Source organism: Harpia harpyja, chromosome 5 (genome assembly GCF_026419915.1).
Source record: "Harpia harpyja isolate bHarHar1 chromosome 5, bHarHar1 primary haplotype, whole genome shotgun sequence".
Taxonomy (NCBI): Eukaryota; Metazoa; Chordata; class Aves; order Accipitriformes; family Accipitridae; genus Harpia; species Harpia harpyja.
Window position 1 is genome coordinate 31007986 of NC_068944.1, and position 20054 is coordinate 31028039.

General features: G+C 37.8%; 1 protein-coding gene across 1 annotated transcript in view; it reads right to left on the reverse strand.

Moving 5' to 3' along the window:
* The window catches only part of B4GALT6 (beta-1,4-galactosyltransferase 6), a 35337-nt gene that overhangs the window by 8584 nt on the left and 6699 nt on the right, over positions 1–20054 (reverse strand). Inside the window, exons 2-5 of the mRNA XM_052786808.1 lie at positions 8835–8951; positions 8362–8475; positions 1845–1969; positions 1211–1327 (exon numbers count right to left, since the gene is read on the reverse strand). Coding sequence (XP_052642768.1) covers positions 1211–1327; positions 1845–1969; positions 8362–8475; positions 8835–8951 — 473 coding nt within the window. The remainder of the gene's footprint in view (positions 1–1210; positions 1328–1844; positions 1970–8361; positions 8476–8834; positions 8952–20054) is intronic.

The window sequence follows — 20054 nt, forward strand, 5'->3', positions numbered from 1 at the left end:
ACAATCATCTAGCCCAACTGCCTGACCTCTCCAGGACTAACCAACTTAAAGCATGTTATTAAGGGCATTGTCCAAATGCCTCTTAAACACTGACAGGCTTGGGGCATCGATCACCTCTCTAGGAAGCCTGTTCCAGTGTTTGACCACCCTCTCAGTAAAGAAATGCTTCCTAACGTCCAGTCTAAACCTCCCCTGGCACAGCTTTGAACCATTCCCACATGTCCTGTCACCGGATCCCAGGGAGAAGAGCTCAGCACCTCCCTCTGCACTTCCCCTCCTCAGGAAGCTGCAGAGAGCAATGAGGGCACTCCTCAGCCTCCTTTTCTCCAAACTAGACAAACCCAAAGTCCTTAGCTGCTCCTCATAGGACATGCCTTCCGGCCCTTTCACCAGCTTTGGGGCCCTCCTCTGGATGCATTCAAGCACCTTCACATCCTTCTTGAATTGTGGGGCCCAGAACTGCACACACTACTCAAGGTGAGGCCACACCACCGCTGAATACAGCAGGATGATCACCTCTTTTGACCGGCTGGTTATACTGTGTTTGATGCACCCCAGGACACGGTTTGCCCTCTTGGATGCCAGGGCACGCTGCCAACTCACACTGAGCCTGCTGCCGACCAGCACCCCCAGATCCCTTTCTGCAGAGCTGATCTCCAGCCACTTCTCTCCGAATCTATACTTGTGCCCAGCTTTACTCCATCCTAGCTGCAGAATCCAGCATTTCGACTTGTTAAATTTCATCCCATTAATCATAGCCCAATGCTCCAATCTGTCTAGATCCCTCTGCAAGGCATCCCATCCCTCAAGAGAGTCAACAGTACTCTCCCAGTTTGTTATCATCAGCAAACTTGCTAACGGTGCATTCAACTCCTGCATCCAGATCATTGATAAATACGCTGAACAGAACCGTCCCTAGAATTGAACCCTGAGGAACACTGCTGGTGACTGGTCACCAGCCAGATGTAGCCCCATTTTTTTGTCCTTGAAAACTTACAAAGACAATAGATTCAAAGAGGCCATGTTATCACCTATAAAATATTAGCCTGTATTTGAAGAAAAGCAACATGAACTTTCCTTTTTCATTCAAAGGATTAGAACAGCAGAGTAACAATTTTTAAATTCTGGATTCATCCAAATCTTGATAAGAACATCAAGTCCCCTTTAGGAAGGAATCTGGAAGAGTCGCTTTTCAATTAAATGCTGTTACCTGTTCAACAACATAGAAGGCAAATTCCAGCCGCTGCTTCTGCAACATAGGTATCAGATGACGGAAAAAAATTGGAAGATGCTCATGGCGATTCCGAAAAGGAATAAGGATCGCCACCTTCAAAAAATTACATACATATTAAACTATTATATTAGCATTTTTAAATTCTAATGTTTCAATACAGATCAAGTTTCCCATGGCTTACATAGGCTTTTCAACTTTTACATTTAAACTGGCTTGGTGTTTTACACCTTCATTCCTGCTAGGAAAGTGTGTTGGAATTTTGCTCAAACAATTAAAAAAAGAAAAAAAATTCTGAGTAGAATATAAATAAGATTTTCCTTTTATGTTCACTTGCTTCTAATTATACTTTAAGCAACATACACATAGGACAAGTTTGCATCCATGACAAAATGTTTAGTAACAACAGTTAGTGAACATTTAGAAGTTCCTGACAATCCATTTCAAGTTTTTCTTCAAGCTTTAGTCTCTTCTTGAGCACAGATAGCATAACACATATCGTATAACACAGTACGTATTATATAAAATATACAGCAGTAAAAGACTGAGTGCTTGCAATGGTAAACTATTCTTATACACTAACAGAAAAAAAACCAGAAAAGCAGCATCTCACCTTCCATCGCGGCTTACAGTCTTTTGGTTTCCAGTGTCCTCCTGGTTTAATGTCTAAATCTTTTGAAAACAGTTGCTGAATTTCATCAAAACTAATTTCACTCATATTGACATCGATAAGGCCTCCTAGAGGTAAAAAAAATTATTTATTAATTTCAATTAAGACAACAGATCTAACACTATGTGGTATATCACAGAGAAATAGCATCAGGAATTTGTAGCTACACTACCTACAGATAAAAAAGAAACAATTTATACTACCTTTTTAATATTCAGTTTTGACAGAATGAATTTCAATATTTCCCAATATAAACATTCCTTCAATAAATCCTATATGCAAAATACTCATTTCAGAGGACACAGAACAAGCAAAGTTATTTGAATTCTATATATATTCCAGAAAATCAGAGTCACCCTTCAAGTACCACTGTTAACCATTCCACATCATCTGCACTACTGAACTGATACTCAAATTCTGGGTGTCTTCCTACCTGCACTTCCACAGAAAAAGAAAATGTATCATCACTACACTCAGCAAACCTCCTCAATTTAAACTCTTGATAATTACGCACATTTCATGTACAGCCTTCATCCACTAATTCACTACTGTCTGCATCAAACCTATTTATAGCAAGTTCCTGGACTTGAGAATTACCACTGATAGAACAAATTAGCCCAATGGGAAAAGTATTTGCAAATGGCTACTGCTGAGAGTGGAATTCACTAAGATATTGAATAAAGACCACAGTATGGTAGGAAAAAAAATCAGGTTAGTACTTATTATGAGAAAATATTTACACTTAGTTGATAGCTAAAAGTTGTCAGTCATTATGTATGTGTATAAATTTCAAAACTGGAAATAATGATTCATAGTAAATACCCACAGAAGTAGAAGGAATCAAAAAAATCTGGGGAGAAGAGTAGTGTAACACTCATTAACCAAATGCTCAAGTTGTTCTTCAGCAACTACTATGCTAGATCATCAAATAAAAACTTGCAGTAACCACCCGAGAGATACCACAAAATATTCTACTTATTTTTGTTTAAAAATTTAAGTCTTTTGGTGAGAGTTGGAAATTTAAAGTTAATGAAAGAAATCACTCCCATTTTCTCCCCTGTGCCCATACTCAAAAGATCCTCTTTGTGTCCAAAAGATTGCTTCATGTTTTAACACTGAATTGACTAGCTATCTAAATCTTTTGGAAAGATCGAAACTTTTGCAGCATGCTAGGAACAACTACTGTTTTCAAAAGAAGGCAGAAGATACTGCAAGAGCTATTTTAGTTTTGCACATGATTATATGTAGAACTACTTGTAAATGTAGAAGGCAACTTTAAAAAAAAGGAAGATGATAGAGAAAAAAAGGATCAGGAACAGCACAATAAGGAAAAGATCTTTTAAGAGCAGATTTAAACAAACACATATTTATTTATTTATTTTAGAAGAAAAAGGAAAGCTGGCAGTTCCTGGAAAAACACTGTATAAATATACACCAGAACAAGCTAATCCTACAGAACTTTAAATACAAATAAATAAATAAATAGGTAAATAAAAAGCTTAGATTATCATTATGGTTGTAGCTGAAACTTTTCAATAACCTGAAAAAGAAATCTTACAAAAAGTAGATACAAGGGCAATCAACAAAGGGCAAGTATATGTAGAGTATAAACATGTACAAATTAAATTTTAAAAAATAAATAAATCACTAAATCAATTTCAGCTACCAAGAGACAGAGAAGCAACAAGAGCCTTTCAGTTTATTTATAGAATCTAATAGGAAAATAAAGATAAATAAAGGTCAATTACTACACCAGAAAAGGAAGCAAACGACACATGATGCAAAGGACTCAGGTGCCTTAGTCTCCTGAGAAAAGTTTAGATGTGATCAGATGCTTACGGAGCTTAAATTAAAGGAAAAAAAAAAAAAAGAAAGGAGGAATGGTAAGCCAGTATTTATATAAGGCAGGTGCTTCTAACTTCATGAGACATGATGAAATTCCCTCGAGACTGTTTAAAAAGTAGCTATAGTAAACCCTGAAATATTGGTACTATCAAAAGTACACAGGAGATGGGCAAATAGAAATCAGCAGTATTTCCCTGCCATTGGTGGGGGGCAGGAGAAGAGGCATCTCAGTAAATATCTGGCCTTATTATTCACTACTTCCATTACTGCCTAGTATGTTGCAATGAAACATATTTACACAACCTGCAAAAAAAGAAAGCTGAGGAAGCAGAAAGCATTTTGAAGAACGGAATCAGAAAACGAAGTAATTTCAACAAATCAGATACATACCGAAATCAGCAGAGTGAAATTAATAAAAAAAAAGTATGGATTGTTACTGAAGGAGAAATGAAGCATACACACACAAAACAGGAAATACCTGGCTATGCTGCAATGTGCAGAAAGATATTTTGACAGTTTATAATGGATTGCCTATTAACACGAGGCAATAAACTGTAATGCAATTGCACAAAAATGGCAAATGTCATTCTGGAATACATTAACTGCTGTTATATGAAAGACAGAAAAGGTAATTACTAGTTTGTTTTGTAACCAGGGTTTTAGCCAGTTATGATGTTTCAAAAGGAAATCAAATTAGAGAAAGTCTACAGTACAAAAATCAAGAATGACAAGAGCTTTTGAAACTATGTAGTCTAGAAAGGCTGAAAGTACTGGTTTATCTACAAAGGAAGAGGCTGACAAAAACTAAGTCTTTTCCAAGACAGTAATTTGGTACATAGACGGTAACCAACTTTTTTCCAAGCATCAAGGGCAAGGAGAAATCCGACCAACTTGCGAGGGGGCGGGGGTTGTGAACAAACCTAAATGCAGGTTGAGTATCAGGTTGAGTATTAGGAAAAGCTTAACTATTCAGCAAATGGAATATTAGAATATACTACTTCTGGAGACAGTAGAACTTCCTCCATTGATGATTTTTTTTTTTTTTAATACAAAATAGATTTTTCTAATATCTATTTTAAATGGTTTAGGTATATTCAACCCCAGTGTACTGAGGTGATCAAACTAGAAGATCTGGATATTTCTTATGCTCATTAAGAGCCAGTTCTTAGACAAACCATGAAGTGACTTGGGCAGACTGCTTAAATATTCTTAACATGAGGGTTTTATTTCATGTAACTGAAAAAACTGATCTGCTTTCCATTTACCTCTCAAGTCAGTATTAAAATTATGCTGATTAGAGATTCTTTTGTACTGCTTCTGTCTTGAAGTAGAGGTGTCTTGCTTATGGATTAGCACAGCAATGCTCAACCAGTGGGTTAGAACCTGAAAGACTGAGTCACGCACAAAAGGCACTAGCTGTTCCTATTTTAAGAGCATACGTACTTGCGACAAAACATGATTTTACCATACTCCTTTCACGATACAAATTTGGCAAGTTGACGTAAAGAAGAGTAGTTGACTTCTACAATAACCTTAGACTATTAAGCAGGTCAAAATATATATGATTCAAGAAGCCTTCTTCCCTGGCTATCTCAGGACCACCTACAACATTTCATTGCATTAAATCTTCAGAGAAGTTTTATTTAGATTATAATTAAATACAGAGATGGTGATTAAAAAGGTATACATGAAAATCAAAGGGTGAGACATACATCTCTTTGCTGAACAGTAATTTATCCAGTGAATTATTTTCTACTAAAATTATGATTTCTCTATTAAATTAAGCAGGACAGAAAAAGTACAAAGAGATTACTAACAAAAAATATGGAAAAGAGAGCAGCAAGAAGGAGACCTATAGACAAATTTGGGTAAATTACATATAGCCAATGAAGTTGATAGCAAGGATGGCAGTGTAGAATGAATCCCTACTCTGGCAATTCTAAATACCTGTCAGTGCAAACAAATCTGCATCAATGACTTAAGATAATATGCTATAAGTAGGCTGACCTACTAAGGTACCCTAGTATGTTCTAACTTGCTTCATCCCTCCACTCCTGGACAGCAGACTAATACACAAGTAGAACAGGTAGCAGAAGCCAATGCAGTTTTGAACTAACTAATCTGGCAGAATTCAACTGCCAGATCCCTTGAAAGTTTCATAAAAAATACTAATTTATATGCATTTTTCAATCAGCATAATCATCATTCTTGTTTCTCTGGTTATCGAGTTGACATGTTTCGAACTTTTTGTTTCCCAAAGTAGCTAAAATATTTATTATTGGAATAATTTAGCTTTATTTGTTTATGTGTGCAGTATTATAGAACTTCCACATGATTTTGAAAGTCAAAACCTATTTCTGGAGAGAAAGAGACTGAAATAAGGATATAATCACACCATGGTTAATTGCTACTTGGATTAAGACAGTTTTCTACATGATTTAAGCTCATAAGCAACAGCAACTGATTTATACTTTTGGCTCTATGTCTGTAGATTTACAATGTAAGAGACAAAGTTTAGAATTTGGAGGTGTTGAAAAGAAAAATAGATAACAGGCACTGTTACTGTACTCTTCACTGGATAAACTTCTCTGTTGAGATTGAAAAAGGAGTTATTATGGAATCTAGATTAGCCTAATAAAATCCACTATTTTTCTTTGAAGAAAAAATGAACAGCAACTCAATTTGGCTATCAGCAACATTGTTTGGTATGATATGGATTTGAACTGCTATATTAAAGACTTAATTACTTGCTCATGCTGAATGACAGCCCACAGCTTAAGTCAGGTGTTAGCCTAAAAGACAAGAGGTTAAAATTCTGGAAGGGGTCACAAATATCTTCAGGAACCATTTCATATTTTCTCTTACAAGTAAGTAGTTTACTTGTTTGATTTTAAATATAGCAAGTAACATAAACATGTTAGCATAACAGATACTAATGAACAGCCATTTCTAGTAACATATTTACACTATTTTACAGAGAGTTGTTGATTCTTCTTCCCTAGTTGGTACATTCTGACACCAAATGAGACATTTCAATTTAACTAATTAGCTTTGAGATCTATACTAATGCTACTATTAATTCTTCACTCAAAAATATTAAGTCTGTCTACAAAACATTTACTAGAACTTAAGTAACTCCATGGATTACTGACTCAAGTTATGATTTCTTTCAAATGCAGAGCACAAAAAATTCATTTATATTTAATCATCCCTTGCTTCCTATGGCAACTCTGATAATGTAACAACAATTCCTAACATAGAGAGAAAAGCTGAAAATTCAATAGCAGTTTCTAAGAAGGAACTCTGGTTTAGCCAAGGGACTGCAATTTTATAAAGGTTAAATATAAGAACTATCTCTAATAGCAAACTATCAGTGGTGAAGGTCAAGGTAAAGCAGTCACCACCAGGAGTGATTTGCCTCTTTCTTTCTAGTGTTCAAAACTGGTCTCCTACCTAATACTACTTGGTCTTTAAGGATTGCTTTCTCTACAAGCTGGAAGAGAGCAAACAATGCCCAGAATTTTGGCTGAATCTGAACAATGGCAAGTTTGCAGGAAAGGGGAATTCACATGAAAATTTAAAATTCTTAACAAGAATTTTTGAGAATATTCCCAAAGCTATACTTCATCTACAGAAAGAAGATAAAAAAGTTATGCCAACAGCCTTTCAGCCACATTATTATACCATTATACCAAGTTAAGGACACCGAATTACATCAAGGAACTCTTCCAATCTCATTTTGTGTAACTGCTTTAATTGTGTGTAATACCTGCTTATAAGATCTACATACACTGGGATACTGCTATGTAGGACAGCTGTGATATTATAGGTTTTATAAAAACCCAGCAAACCAGAACAGCAATGGTGCCAAAGTACTCAACGCAGTTTCTTAATTCTGCATGACACTCCTCTGTAACTCAATACTTTCAAACAAAAGAATTAGAAGTTTAGATTCTAGGCTTAAAGACAAATAAAGTTAGGGTTACCTAATCAAGTTCTATTTAATAGCTTGGGATCTTAAACATCTGGGTTTGAAAGCTTAATTTTAAAATTTCCTGAGGATCACAGCTTTTCACTTATTACATAAGTACTATTTCCTTATTATGACAGGGCTTTAGCACTCCTACCTCCATCAGTTCCACTTCACTACACCATCTTGTTCAGTTTCCTATATACTGAGGTAACTGCAATTAGCTGATGAAGATTTGAGAACTAGTTTCTGACTCATGAATCTTTGTATTAGGAATACCATTTCCAAAAAGAAAATTTTTAACTATTCCTCAAAATATGCAACTCTGAATGGGTACTTTTTATGAAGTTAGAGTATTCCTACATATTAATAAAAACATTTAGTATTTAATTTGTAGAAAGTAAAATGATTTGTAAATAAAATTTAAAACACATTAGGTGATTAGTAAAGAGGCCAAAAGCTTTAGTAACACAATAGTTACAGGCAAAATTCTACTAAGCATTATTGTCCATTCTCAGATGTGTTTTATTCATTATTTTCTGCTATATTTGTGGACTCCTTACAGTTATATTTTATATTAAAATAACTGTATTTTAAGCACAATCCAATGTACTAGATAAACATTAAGGTCAGTTTAAAACTTACTCATGTAAGGCAGCTTCTCTGGACAAGCCTGGTAAGGAGAGTAAGTGAAGTTTTCTGGAAGATACACTGTTGTTTGAGCAACACAGTCACTAGAATTGTTTCCTTCAGGATAATCTTAAAAAGAGGAATTGATTTTTGTAAAAATCTATGTTATCCACTGAATTTGTAACATATCATCATGCAGGTGAGAGCATTAACTTTTTTAAGTAACAAATTCTTAGCAGCATAATTAAAAAACGTTTTAATGCACTAAAGGAACAATCATAAAATTAAGATATCTTTGTTACAGCTATGACAAATATTTCCTACTAAAGTGAACTGATAAACAGTAACTATTTGGCCTTCACTCCAGTTACAGAGAAGTAGGACTTGGGTTTAGGTCTTCATAATCAAGCTATGTCATTAAGGTTTGGCTTTTTTTTTTTTTCCATAAAGCTCTTTTAAAAATGAAATTAAATAAGAAATATTCTTACCTGTGCCATTCAGTGTAGCATTTTTGTTAGTGTACAATCTGATCATGTGTCCTATTGTTTTTACATTTTCTCTCAACATTATACCACGAGCTTGCACCATAAAGAGATACGTGTTTGCTGATAAAACAAAAAGCAATTTTGAATTTGAATTAAAATAAGGTATTTCCAAATTATTCTAACATTCATTTATAATGTGTTCAATATTTGTTACTATGTCTGAATCCACGGCTAGTGAACATTAATCCTTCGAGATGAAGATCCACAAAGAGTGAAACCTAACAGCAACAAAACAAAAGAATATAATGGATTCATAACCACAGGTCTCTATAAAAACTCAAAATGATAAAATATCAATACATACTCTATATGACACTTTCATTTCTATTTAACTTACAAAAAGCAACTGACAGTGCCAAGAAACAACTGAATTTACCAATAAAAAGGTTTTCATATGTAGATACATCCCTTATATATGCATCTACATATACATCATAGCAACACAGGACAAAAACCACCTAGAAAATCTTTTAGTCCCATAGAATAGTCCCCCTTTTCACTCATTAGTTATCACAACTTTCAGTCAAAATGTACTGCTATTCAGTCACCCCCAACAGCTGTTTCGTTATACAACTGCTACAAATCACTGCCAATCTCAAAGTATTAGTGTTTGACAATTATATGTGAAATATTTATTATAGGCATCAAGCATGAGTAAATCAACATTCTGAGTAATTAAGCAACTCACTAACAACAACAGCATGAAATATTCCTCTGTCTCAGCCTTGCACTCGAAGCCACAAATTTGATCTCAAGACAATTCTTTGTCCTAAACAGAAGAGAGTAAATTGGAAAAGAAGCCGCATTTATGTCTGAGTAAGCAAATGTCTATCCAGGACTCACAGAGCTCAAAAAATAATGTAAAGGGAAGGACAAATTCCCTTTGCAGAACAGTATTTACTCTAGGTAGCAAACAGGATCAAAGGTATCATCTGTCACTTCACCTATGTTAAGCACCCATTTTTCTGGCAGATATTTGGCTCGCTGTAACTAGTAACCACCCTAACCAAAGAATCCCCTAGACTTTGGAGGAAAGAACTAAACACACCAGGAAAACAACAGATTAATCTTAATCTGGCCTAAAGAGATTAAAGAAAATTAGAAAATTATCTCAGGAACTCCACTTCATCAGATGACCCAGCACCAGTGGCATGACACAAGTAACACCAGATCAGTTGATACCTTCTTACAGCCCAATGCAAAAAGATTAGAGCTACAAAGAACTGTTTATAAAGGACTGGGGCATTTCCAGAGGAAAATACAGTGACTAATTCTACCACATGAGCAAACAATACTACTGACACCCACAGATAGACAAATATCAACAAAATCTTTTAAGGAATAGTATTTGCAAACCCTACAACAATGTTTTTGTTTTAAAAAGAATGAATGGAGGGGCTCTCCTGGCTTTCAAACAACTCCTTATTAAAACAAGGAATATTATCACTTAAAAAACAGGCTCTGAACATGTCAGATGCTATGCATGGTGCGTAATTCTCAAACTCTTGGCCAGCATGACTAGCTGTTTTGGTTAACAAGAGTTTACATGTTTGTGAAAGTTACTCAGCTGCTAGGATCCTGAAGTTGTCTCAACAGCCCCTGGCCACTAAAACAGAAACAAAACAAAACAACTACAACCTTGGCCTGATGACAGAGGTAGGAAATCCAACAAGAATGATTCTTACTGGGATCCAAGACAACAGATAACATTCAGATCTCCTTACAGAAAACTTGCACAAAAACTTCTCAAAATTTTAACCTAATTCACTGTAAAGTAGCACTCTGGGGTTCCAATTATTTTCTTTCATTCATAGTTTTCCATTCAAACTCTGTTTTTTAGGGTGTCTGTATTAAACATTTCAGGGAATCTGTACAATTCTTGAGTTCATATGTGAAGTCATCTACTCAAGAACATAAAAGCAGTTTGATCTGTTCCTCCAAGAACAATTATTTACCTTCAAACAAACAATTTCAAAATTCAAGACTTCCCTGAAAGTAAAATTGGATTTCTGCCTTTCAAGTAGGACAAAATTTTCCTAATTAACAAAGAATTACTTTTTTCAAACTTTAACATATTTCAAATTGGTATCCTCCCTTCTCTTTTCCCCACGTATTACTGTACAACTCTTCAATATCTTCTTATTCCAACACTAAAAGTTGTTTTTTAATATAAATCTGTTAGTAAATACTGATTTCAGAGATAACCTCTGGAAGATTTTGTGCTATATTCTCCTTTTTAACATGATACCAAAAGCCGAGTCACTTGAGTTTTTAACACTGCAGAACAGCAGGTTTACAGAAACATAACTTTAATTCACATATATCAGGTGTGGTGGGTTGACCCAGCTGGCAGGTAAGCACCCACCCAGTTGCTCGCTCACTGCCCTCCATTGGGATGGGGGAAAGAATCAGAAGGGCAAAAGTGATGGAAAAAAAAAACAAACCACCCAACCAAACTCACCACCAGGAGACAGATGCCCTGCCAGTCCCCAAGCAACAGCTACTTTGGGGGAAAAAAACTCACCAGTTTTATTGCTCAGCATGACATTACTTGGTATGGAATACCTCTTTGGTCACTACAGGTCAGCTGTGCCAGCTGCGAACCCTCCCAACCTCTTGTCCAGCCTCAGTCTACTTGCTGTGGGGGACAGACTGGGAAACAGAAAAGCTTGCAAGCACTGTGCAGCAATAGCTAAAACACTGTGTTTATCAACACTGTTTTGGTCACAAATCCAAAGCATGTGTCTCCGAAGACCTGTGCTTAGACCTCTTTCTGATAGCCCATAAATCATTTCATTAGGTGCTTCTTGTTCCTTTTTCATCATCAACACTACAAGCCCGTATCTTCAAACTTCCTAAGAATGATACCACCTTTCTCAATGAGAACGGTCAGTGCTTTTTCTTCTACTTACATGTTCACCAGCCTTGGAAATTTCTTTCTGGCTGCTACCAAATCACATTGATTGCAAACACTTCAGCCGTTAGACAGATGTCACTTACTACACATGCAGTGACAGAAATTATGGACACTGTGCAGCCAGCGAGCATACTCTCCAGCATTGCTCCCGATATGCTTGAGAGCAAAGATTTGCTCCAGAAGTTACTGCAAGTAATATTAGAAAAATCTACTCAAACATGTTACTGTTGCAGTTTTAGGAATGTGATACAGTACAGAACTGAGACTAAGACCCTCAAACAAGTCCACAAGAAAGTCAAGAGGGCTGTATAACTGTTCTCAATTCCTGTGGGAAACTTTAGTGTAGTCCAGATAATGCAGACATAAACCTTGATAAAACAGATTTTTTGCAAAAGCATCTGCATCTCCCCTTTGTTCAAGGACAACTTCCTTCTTCTGACAGAGGAGAAAAATTACAACAAACACACGAGACCTTTGTGAGAGACAAAGCTAGAAAAGGCATTTCTCTCAAAAGCTCGCATCATGAAAAGACAGAATTAAAAAAACAACCAGGCAAAGTCTGCTGCCACCTTGGCTTAAGTATTCAAGAGCTGCTCTTGCTAACAGGAAGATCTACCTAGCCTTGTCATGTTTTCATCAAGCTATTCTTGTAGTCTACCCCAATCCAACACCTCCTCTTCCTGGCTGATCTGCTTGTCAACTCACCATCCAGCTCTACCTAAATACATAAACACAATGAAACATCATCCTTCCTGTGCACACTTTGTCCCAGCTACCTGGGTCCCCAGCACAATCATAGTTACAAGGAGTACAGACCTGATCAGTTTACCCTATTGTCATTCAACAGCTACTTAGGTAGTAGCAGATGCTTCAATGCCAATTAATTACTTCAGAAGCTAAAAGCACCAGGCAAAAATCAAAGATATTAATTTAATCCTAAAAATAAATCTCATCTACTGGCACAGGTTTGTCGGCAAAGACCTGTTGAAGAAGAGCACAGTTCACGTCACATCAACCAGCAGCAACAGCAACAAAGCATTCAAGATAATCTACAACAGCCAGAAGCATAACACAGAAATACATCTTTTCTCCTAGTGTGGTGAGGGAAGATGACTAACAGAATACCAAGGGCTGCAGTTTGATGACTTCCACAGCAATCCTCTTTTCAGCTGTCATTGGTACTATAATGCTAGTCATCTTCCTGAGCTTGGCACAGGTTTCCACAAACGTTACCTATGTTGTAATGAATATGACCCTTAACATGCTGGGGTGTCCCTCAAGTGCCTGTATACTAATGCACACAGTATGGGAAATAAACATCACGACTTAGAGATCTGCGTGCAGTTCCAGGGCTACAATCTTATCGGGATCACAGAGACATGGTGGGATGGCTCCCATGACTGGAGTGTTGCAGCAGAGGGATACAGACTGTTTAGGAAGGACAGAAAGGGAAGACGAGGAGGTGGAATCACCCTTTATGTGAGAGAGCAGCTGGAGTGCATGGAGCTCTGCCTGGGGATGGAAGAGGAGCCAACTGGGAGCTTATGGGTCAGGATTAAAGGTGACATTATAGTGGGTGTCTGCTATAGTCCACCTGACCAGGACAAACAAGTGTATCATGCCTTCTACAGACAGATAGGAAAACAGGCTCACATTCACAGGCCCTAGTCCTCATGGGGGACTTCAACCACACCAGTATCTGCTGGAGTGACAACACAGCCAGATAAAAGCAGTCCAGGAGGTTCCTGGAGTACACTGACGGTAACTTCCTGACACAAGTGACAGAGGAGCCAACCAGGGGAGGTGCTCTGCTGGACGTCATACTCTACCAAGAAGGAGGGGCTCACTGGAGATGTGAAGATCCAAGGCAGCCTTGGCTGCAGTGACCATGAGATGGTGGAGTTCAGGATCCTTGGGCAGGAAGGAGAAGGCAAAGCAAGCTGACAACCCTGGACTTAGAAAGCAGACTTTGGCCTCTTCAAAGGTCTGCTTGGAAGAGTCCCACAGGATAAGGACCTTGAAGGAAGAGGGGGGCAAGAAAGCTGGATAATATTCAAGGATCACCTGCTTCAAGCTCAAGAGAGCTCCATCCCAATGAATATGAAGTCAAGCAAAAATGCCAAGAGGCCTGCATGTATGAACAAGGAGCTCCTGGAAAAAAATCAAACACAAAAAGCATACAGAAGGTAGAAGCAAGTACCGGTAACGTGGGAAGAGTACAGAAACGACGTCCGAGCACCCAGGGATGCAGTTAGGACAGCTAAAGCCCAAATAGAAATGAATCTGGCCAGGGATGTCAAAGGCAACAAGAAGGGTTTCTGTAAGTACATAGGTTACACAACGACAACTAGGGAAAAAGTAGACCCATTGCTCAACAGCACAGGGGACCTGGTTACACAAGACATGGAAAAGGCTGCAGTATTGAATGCCACCTTTGCCTCAGTCTTTACTAGTGAGACTGTCCTTCAGGAATCCCAGGTCACAGACACCGACGGGAAAGGCTGAAGGAAGATGTACCCTTGGTGGAAGATGATCAGGTCAGGGAATACTTAAGCAAACCGGGCATACCTAAGTCCATGGGCCCTGATGGGATACACCCACAAGTGCCAAGGGAGCTGGCAGATGTCATTGCAAGGCCACTCTTGACAATCTTTGATTGATCGTGGCGACTGGGAGAAGTGCCCAAAGACTGGAGGAAAGCAAATGTCACTCCTATCTTCAAGAAGGGCAAGGAGGACGACCCAGGGAACTACAGGCTGGTCAGCCTCACCTCAATCCCCGGGAAGGTGATGGAGCAGCTCATCCTGAAAACCATTCTTCAGGTACATGAACAACAAGAAAGTCATCAGGAGTAGTCAGCATGTCTTCACCAAGGGGAAGTCATGCTTGGCCAACTTGATAAACTTCTGTGACAAAATTGCTGACGTGGTAGATAAGGAGAGAGCGGTGGACATTGTCTACCAGGACTTCAGTAAAGCCTTTCACACTGTATCACATAAGATCCTCATAGACAAGCTGGATGAGCAAACAGTGAGGTAGATGACTGACTGACCAGGCCCAGAGGGTGGTGATCAGCAGCACAAAGTCAAGTTGGAGGCCAGTGACTAATGATGTACCCCAGGGGTGAATACCAGGTCCAGTCCCATTTAACATCTTCATTAATGATCTGGATGATGGGGCAGAGTGTACCCTCAGAAAATTTGCTTATGACACAAAACTGGGATAAGTAGCTGATACACCAGAGGATCATGCTGCCATCCAGGGGACCTGAACAGGCTGGAAAAATGGGCCAAAAGGACCTCATGAAGTTCAACAAGGAGGAGTGCAAAGTCCTGCACCTGGGGAGGAACACCACCAGGCACCAATATATGCTGGGGACCACCCAGCTGGAAAGCAGCTTGGCAGAAAAGGCCTTAGAGGTCCTGATGGACACCAAGTTGAACATAAGCCAGCAATGTGCCACTGCTGCAAAGGCGGCCAATTGCATCCTGGGCTGCATGAGGAAGAATGTTGCCAGCAGGTCAAGGTGATCCTTCCCAGTCCTCACTCAGCAGTGATGAAGCCACACCTGGAGTACTGTGTCCAGTTCTGGGCTCCACACTACGAGAGACATGGACATACTGGAGAGAATCCAACAAAAGGCCATGAAGAAGACAAAGGGACTGGAGCATCTCTCCTATGAGGAAAGGCTGAGAGAGCTGGGACTCTTCAGCCTGGAGAAGAGAAGGCTCAGGGGGATGATATCAGTGTATATAAAGGGTGGGTGTATATGTATATAATGTATATGAAGGGAGGATGCAAAGAAGACAGAGCCAGGCTCTTTTCAGTGGTACCCACTGACAGGACCAGAGGCAATAGGCACCAACTGAAACACAGGAGGTTACCTCTGAACATCAGGAAACACTTTTTTACTGTCAGGGTGACCGAGCACTGACACAGGTTGCCCATGGAGGTTGTGGAGTCTCTATCCTCAGAGATACTCTGAAGCCACCTGCACACAGTCCTGGGCAACTGGCTCCAGGTGGCCCTGCTTAAGCCAGGGGTTTAGACCAGATGACCTCCAGAGGTCCCATCTAATCTTAACTATTCTGTGATTTTCTTCCACCGTTGTCTTTCTTCATTTGTACCAACCATCACTCCTGTCACAGTGCAAGGCAATGCACAAACCCGGAAGGCAAAATTTCACATTTAACCAAAGAAAACATCTAACAGTGTAACCACTTAGAACTAGGTTTATTCATATTCTCCTTATTTCACTGTACATGGTCCATAGTAAGTAAGAAACAGCACTTCTGATTCAAGAAACATATAGAAACCAGACTGTCACATAATTTACAAGGCAAGCAAATGGGAAGTGCAGTGCAGGGTATAAAACAACACACCCATATAGGGCACCTTGGAATAAATACCATACTTAATGTTGCACCTAAAGCAGCTGCAGTGTGAGCATGAGCTCATACTAAATTCAGATGAAATTTTCACTAGCAACTGATCCAGATCTGTATCAGCAATCATGGACACACAGCCACATGTCAGTCATCAAAAGTCCTGGGTTTAGGGCATTATTTAAAACTCATTCTGATAAAGCTATCAGCACATTAAAAGGATCATCCTGTATTTCAGAGGAAATGTTAAAAATATCATATGGATCATTTTTTGTCTCCAGTATTTATAGCTCACTAGCTATTAATAGTTTTATGTGTTAGACTGAAGAAAAGACCGCTGGGGGCAAGGGGAATGCATTAATTCTTAAAATATAAAAACACCTGTTAAAATGGCTCAATCTTTTACATCAGGTAGCTTCCTGTTTAAATATTCATCCGAGGACTATTTACACCTTTTTTAAAGAAAAAAAGGTCTTATTCACAGATCTCTCCATTGGGGAATCAAGCTCCTTCCAAGCAGTACACCAAAAATTAAAGCACTTCTCACAACACTGCATTAGTTTATCATCCCTTAGCTTCACAGAAAAAAAGCACAGAACTCAGTTTTATATAGAAACTTAGTAATTTATCATGCTGTACACATATACCAAAGCAAAGCCAAAACAATGTGCCATGCACTTAGAAGCAATCAATGTAGTAAAGTATACAAGAGAACTGAACTTAAAACCGGATCAATGACTAACATTCTGAAGAGCAGTAGGAAGATAGAACTGTCATTATGTTAACAAGATAGTAAAAAAAAAAAGCATTAATTAGATTACAAACTATGATTTCTTAAATGCCAAAGGAGAAAAGATGAACAAACTTGGAGATAACATTTCATATAAAATGCAGCTTTTATTATACAAAAAAAACCCAACCCCAAAACAAAAACCCCAACCCAAACCCAAAAACACACAAGAAAAAAGCCTTATTTCAAAGAACCTTTCAAAGCAATTAGCAGAAAAAGTTAACACCCCCCATACTTAAAAAGTGAGAAGATGATCATCAGAGCAGCTGTAGCAACATTATATACTGATCTTCCGGAACAAAATAAACCTGAAAAGCTCAGATAGGAGATACTTCACAGAAAATCCAGGGACGCTGCAAAATTCAAATGCAATGAACACAGCTTTACAGAAAATCGGGTCTTGCCAAATGAGCACTGCCCTTAAAGTTACTTGTCTGCTAGTCAACACATGTTTTCATAGGACTTCTGAAAAGCACATTCAACGCATTGCATAAAAATTGACATGGATTCGAATGGGTTAACAGAAAGTTCTCCACTAGTAATTGTAACTGGGGAATCATCTCATGAGGACATTTCTAGAACAAGTCCCACATGGAACTCTTCACATCTCAAGGTTATATGGTATTATTCTCAGCAATACTAGAGTTATAAATACACTATTGGCAGAGTTCATGCATGGCAAATTAACACGAAAGTGTTAAAGATTAAATTCTACAAACTAATCTAAATATACAGTAAGTAGACCTCAGCTGAAGATTGCTTCTAAAACATCACAGTCACAATTCTTTGGAGGTAGGAATATTTTCCACAACTACAGGACAGGGACTTTAGTCTGTAAAACAGATTCATTAAACAATTTTGCAGTGAAGGACGATACCCAAAGTAATGTAAGACTGCTGTAAATTGGTTCCAATTTACAGCGAACATAGCTAAATCCTATAGTAAGTGTTCAACTGCCATAGGATTTTATTTATTTTTACACATTTGTTGTTAATCAGAAGTTGTTTTTAAAACATATGCAACAACTAGAAAAAAGCAAAAAATTTTATTCCTTGAAACATATTTTTTACTTGATCTGTCGTTGCATATTTAATATCAGTTTTACACTATTTGTAATTTAACAATAAATCCAAACATTTCATAGGGGTGGTGAGACTGCATTTGAGTCTGCATATGTGTATATCCTCATAGTGAAAATATACTAGAAAGATACAGATCACCTCAATCTGCTGAAAATATCAAAAAGATCACATCAATCTGCTGAAATTATCAAAAACTACTGATGTTTCTGGAGGCTAATAGCATCATTCATATGGTGCAGATGGATGAACCTGTATCAGCTACAACAGAGAGGCTTCAAAATTGGTTTTAGTGGTGGTGTTTTTTCAATACTCCAGACAAACTCTGTATACTCATTGCCACAAAGGACATGCCAAATGGATGAGTCCTCTGACTGCAAGTCTGAGAAATTGAATAAATGTCAGTTCACTGTTTATTGGAGCCAGTAAAAGAGGAAATCTCATTGATCAAGTCTCCATTTATGAGTGAAGAAAAAAAAAAATCAGAATTTCTTTCTCTAGAAATATTTTTAAGCATGATAAATGATACAACATTCAATACAATTTCTAACGCATTTCATACTATTTTATACTCCAATCTTGGGCTATTAGTTGATTACATAGCTAGTCAGAAATAATTCAATAGCTAATTCTGAAACAGTGTCCTACAGAAATTTAAAAATCTGCATTGCTGTAACCACCACCAATACAACTTATATATTTATTTGGTTTGGTTTTTCCCTCCACTCAAGGCAGGTTCAATGAGGAAAGTAAATACTTTCCTTGAATTTCTAATATTTTAGCAAAGTTTCAACTCCCAACTTTAAAGTACATAATTAAATTTCATTATGACATTTGTTCAGAGAAGACTGTTCTAGGCAGGCTGACTTTGGACATGAACAATTAAATGGTTTTATAGTGATATTTTAAGCCAATTCTTCCAGAATTTTGTTTTAATGAGTTCATTTACTGAGAAAAATAGAAAACTGTAGTACCTGTAAATCAAATATTCCAAGTATTATCATAAATTAAATTAAAAAAGAATACACATACCATAAAGGGAAGGTAAAGGAGGAAAACTGCAAATTTAAGAAAGTGAACTGACCATTGGGGATACCTTGCAAAAAAAGCATCTTTTGTATCTGAAAGTCCTGAAACCAATCTCTTCACTGCATTCACAAGAATCTAGCACTGGATCCCACACGATGCACAATCATCGCATGCTGCTCCCCATAATACCATTGCATAATGTGAATACCAAAGATTACCCAAAACAAACTAAGAGCTGTAGAAAAGCAAGCAGATATAGTCACTTGCAGAAACAGTCTTATTAACAAAAAGCCAGTAGATAAGCTACCTTTCACCACAGACAGATGTGGAAATAGTTAAAGCTTTGGCCAAGTCAGTAAAGCACCATAGTTCAAATAAATGTTTCCAGGGCATACAGTTTCTCCTCCTCGACAGATGAGGAGGCCACGTTCAAATGACCGGCTGGCTTAAGTGAAAACTCATTTCACATGAGGTCTCACAATTACTTTGTCCTTGTGAAGTTAGCTGCACACCGTAAGTGCCTGTATTTTTTTTCCTTTTCTGACTAAGAGCAATACCACAAAATGAATACTCCACGGAATCTTATGCAGGCAAGTTCCCTGACTAATAACGAAGTATACCTAAGAGCTTTAGGAAAACTTATCAGATAAAGATGCAAAACAACTGGTTCAGAAAGAAATATGCATGTTTAGTCAAAGCTTATCTGTTGGTAAAAGTGAAAGTCATGAATGACTGAACTGCAATAATTTATTCAGCATCAGGTGCTAGGAATGACTGTGCTGGGCCAACATAATGGAAAAATCTTTGCACCTCCCAGACTAAGGCAGAAAACTTACCCATGAAACCACCTGAGCTCATAATGAGCTCAAGCCATTAGAATGCCAGGGAACTTTTGATCACTGGAAATCACTGATCAAGCAGAAGAATGCATAAGCCTCATACTCCTCTTTGCACAAGGAAAAA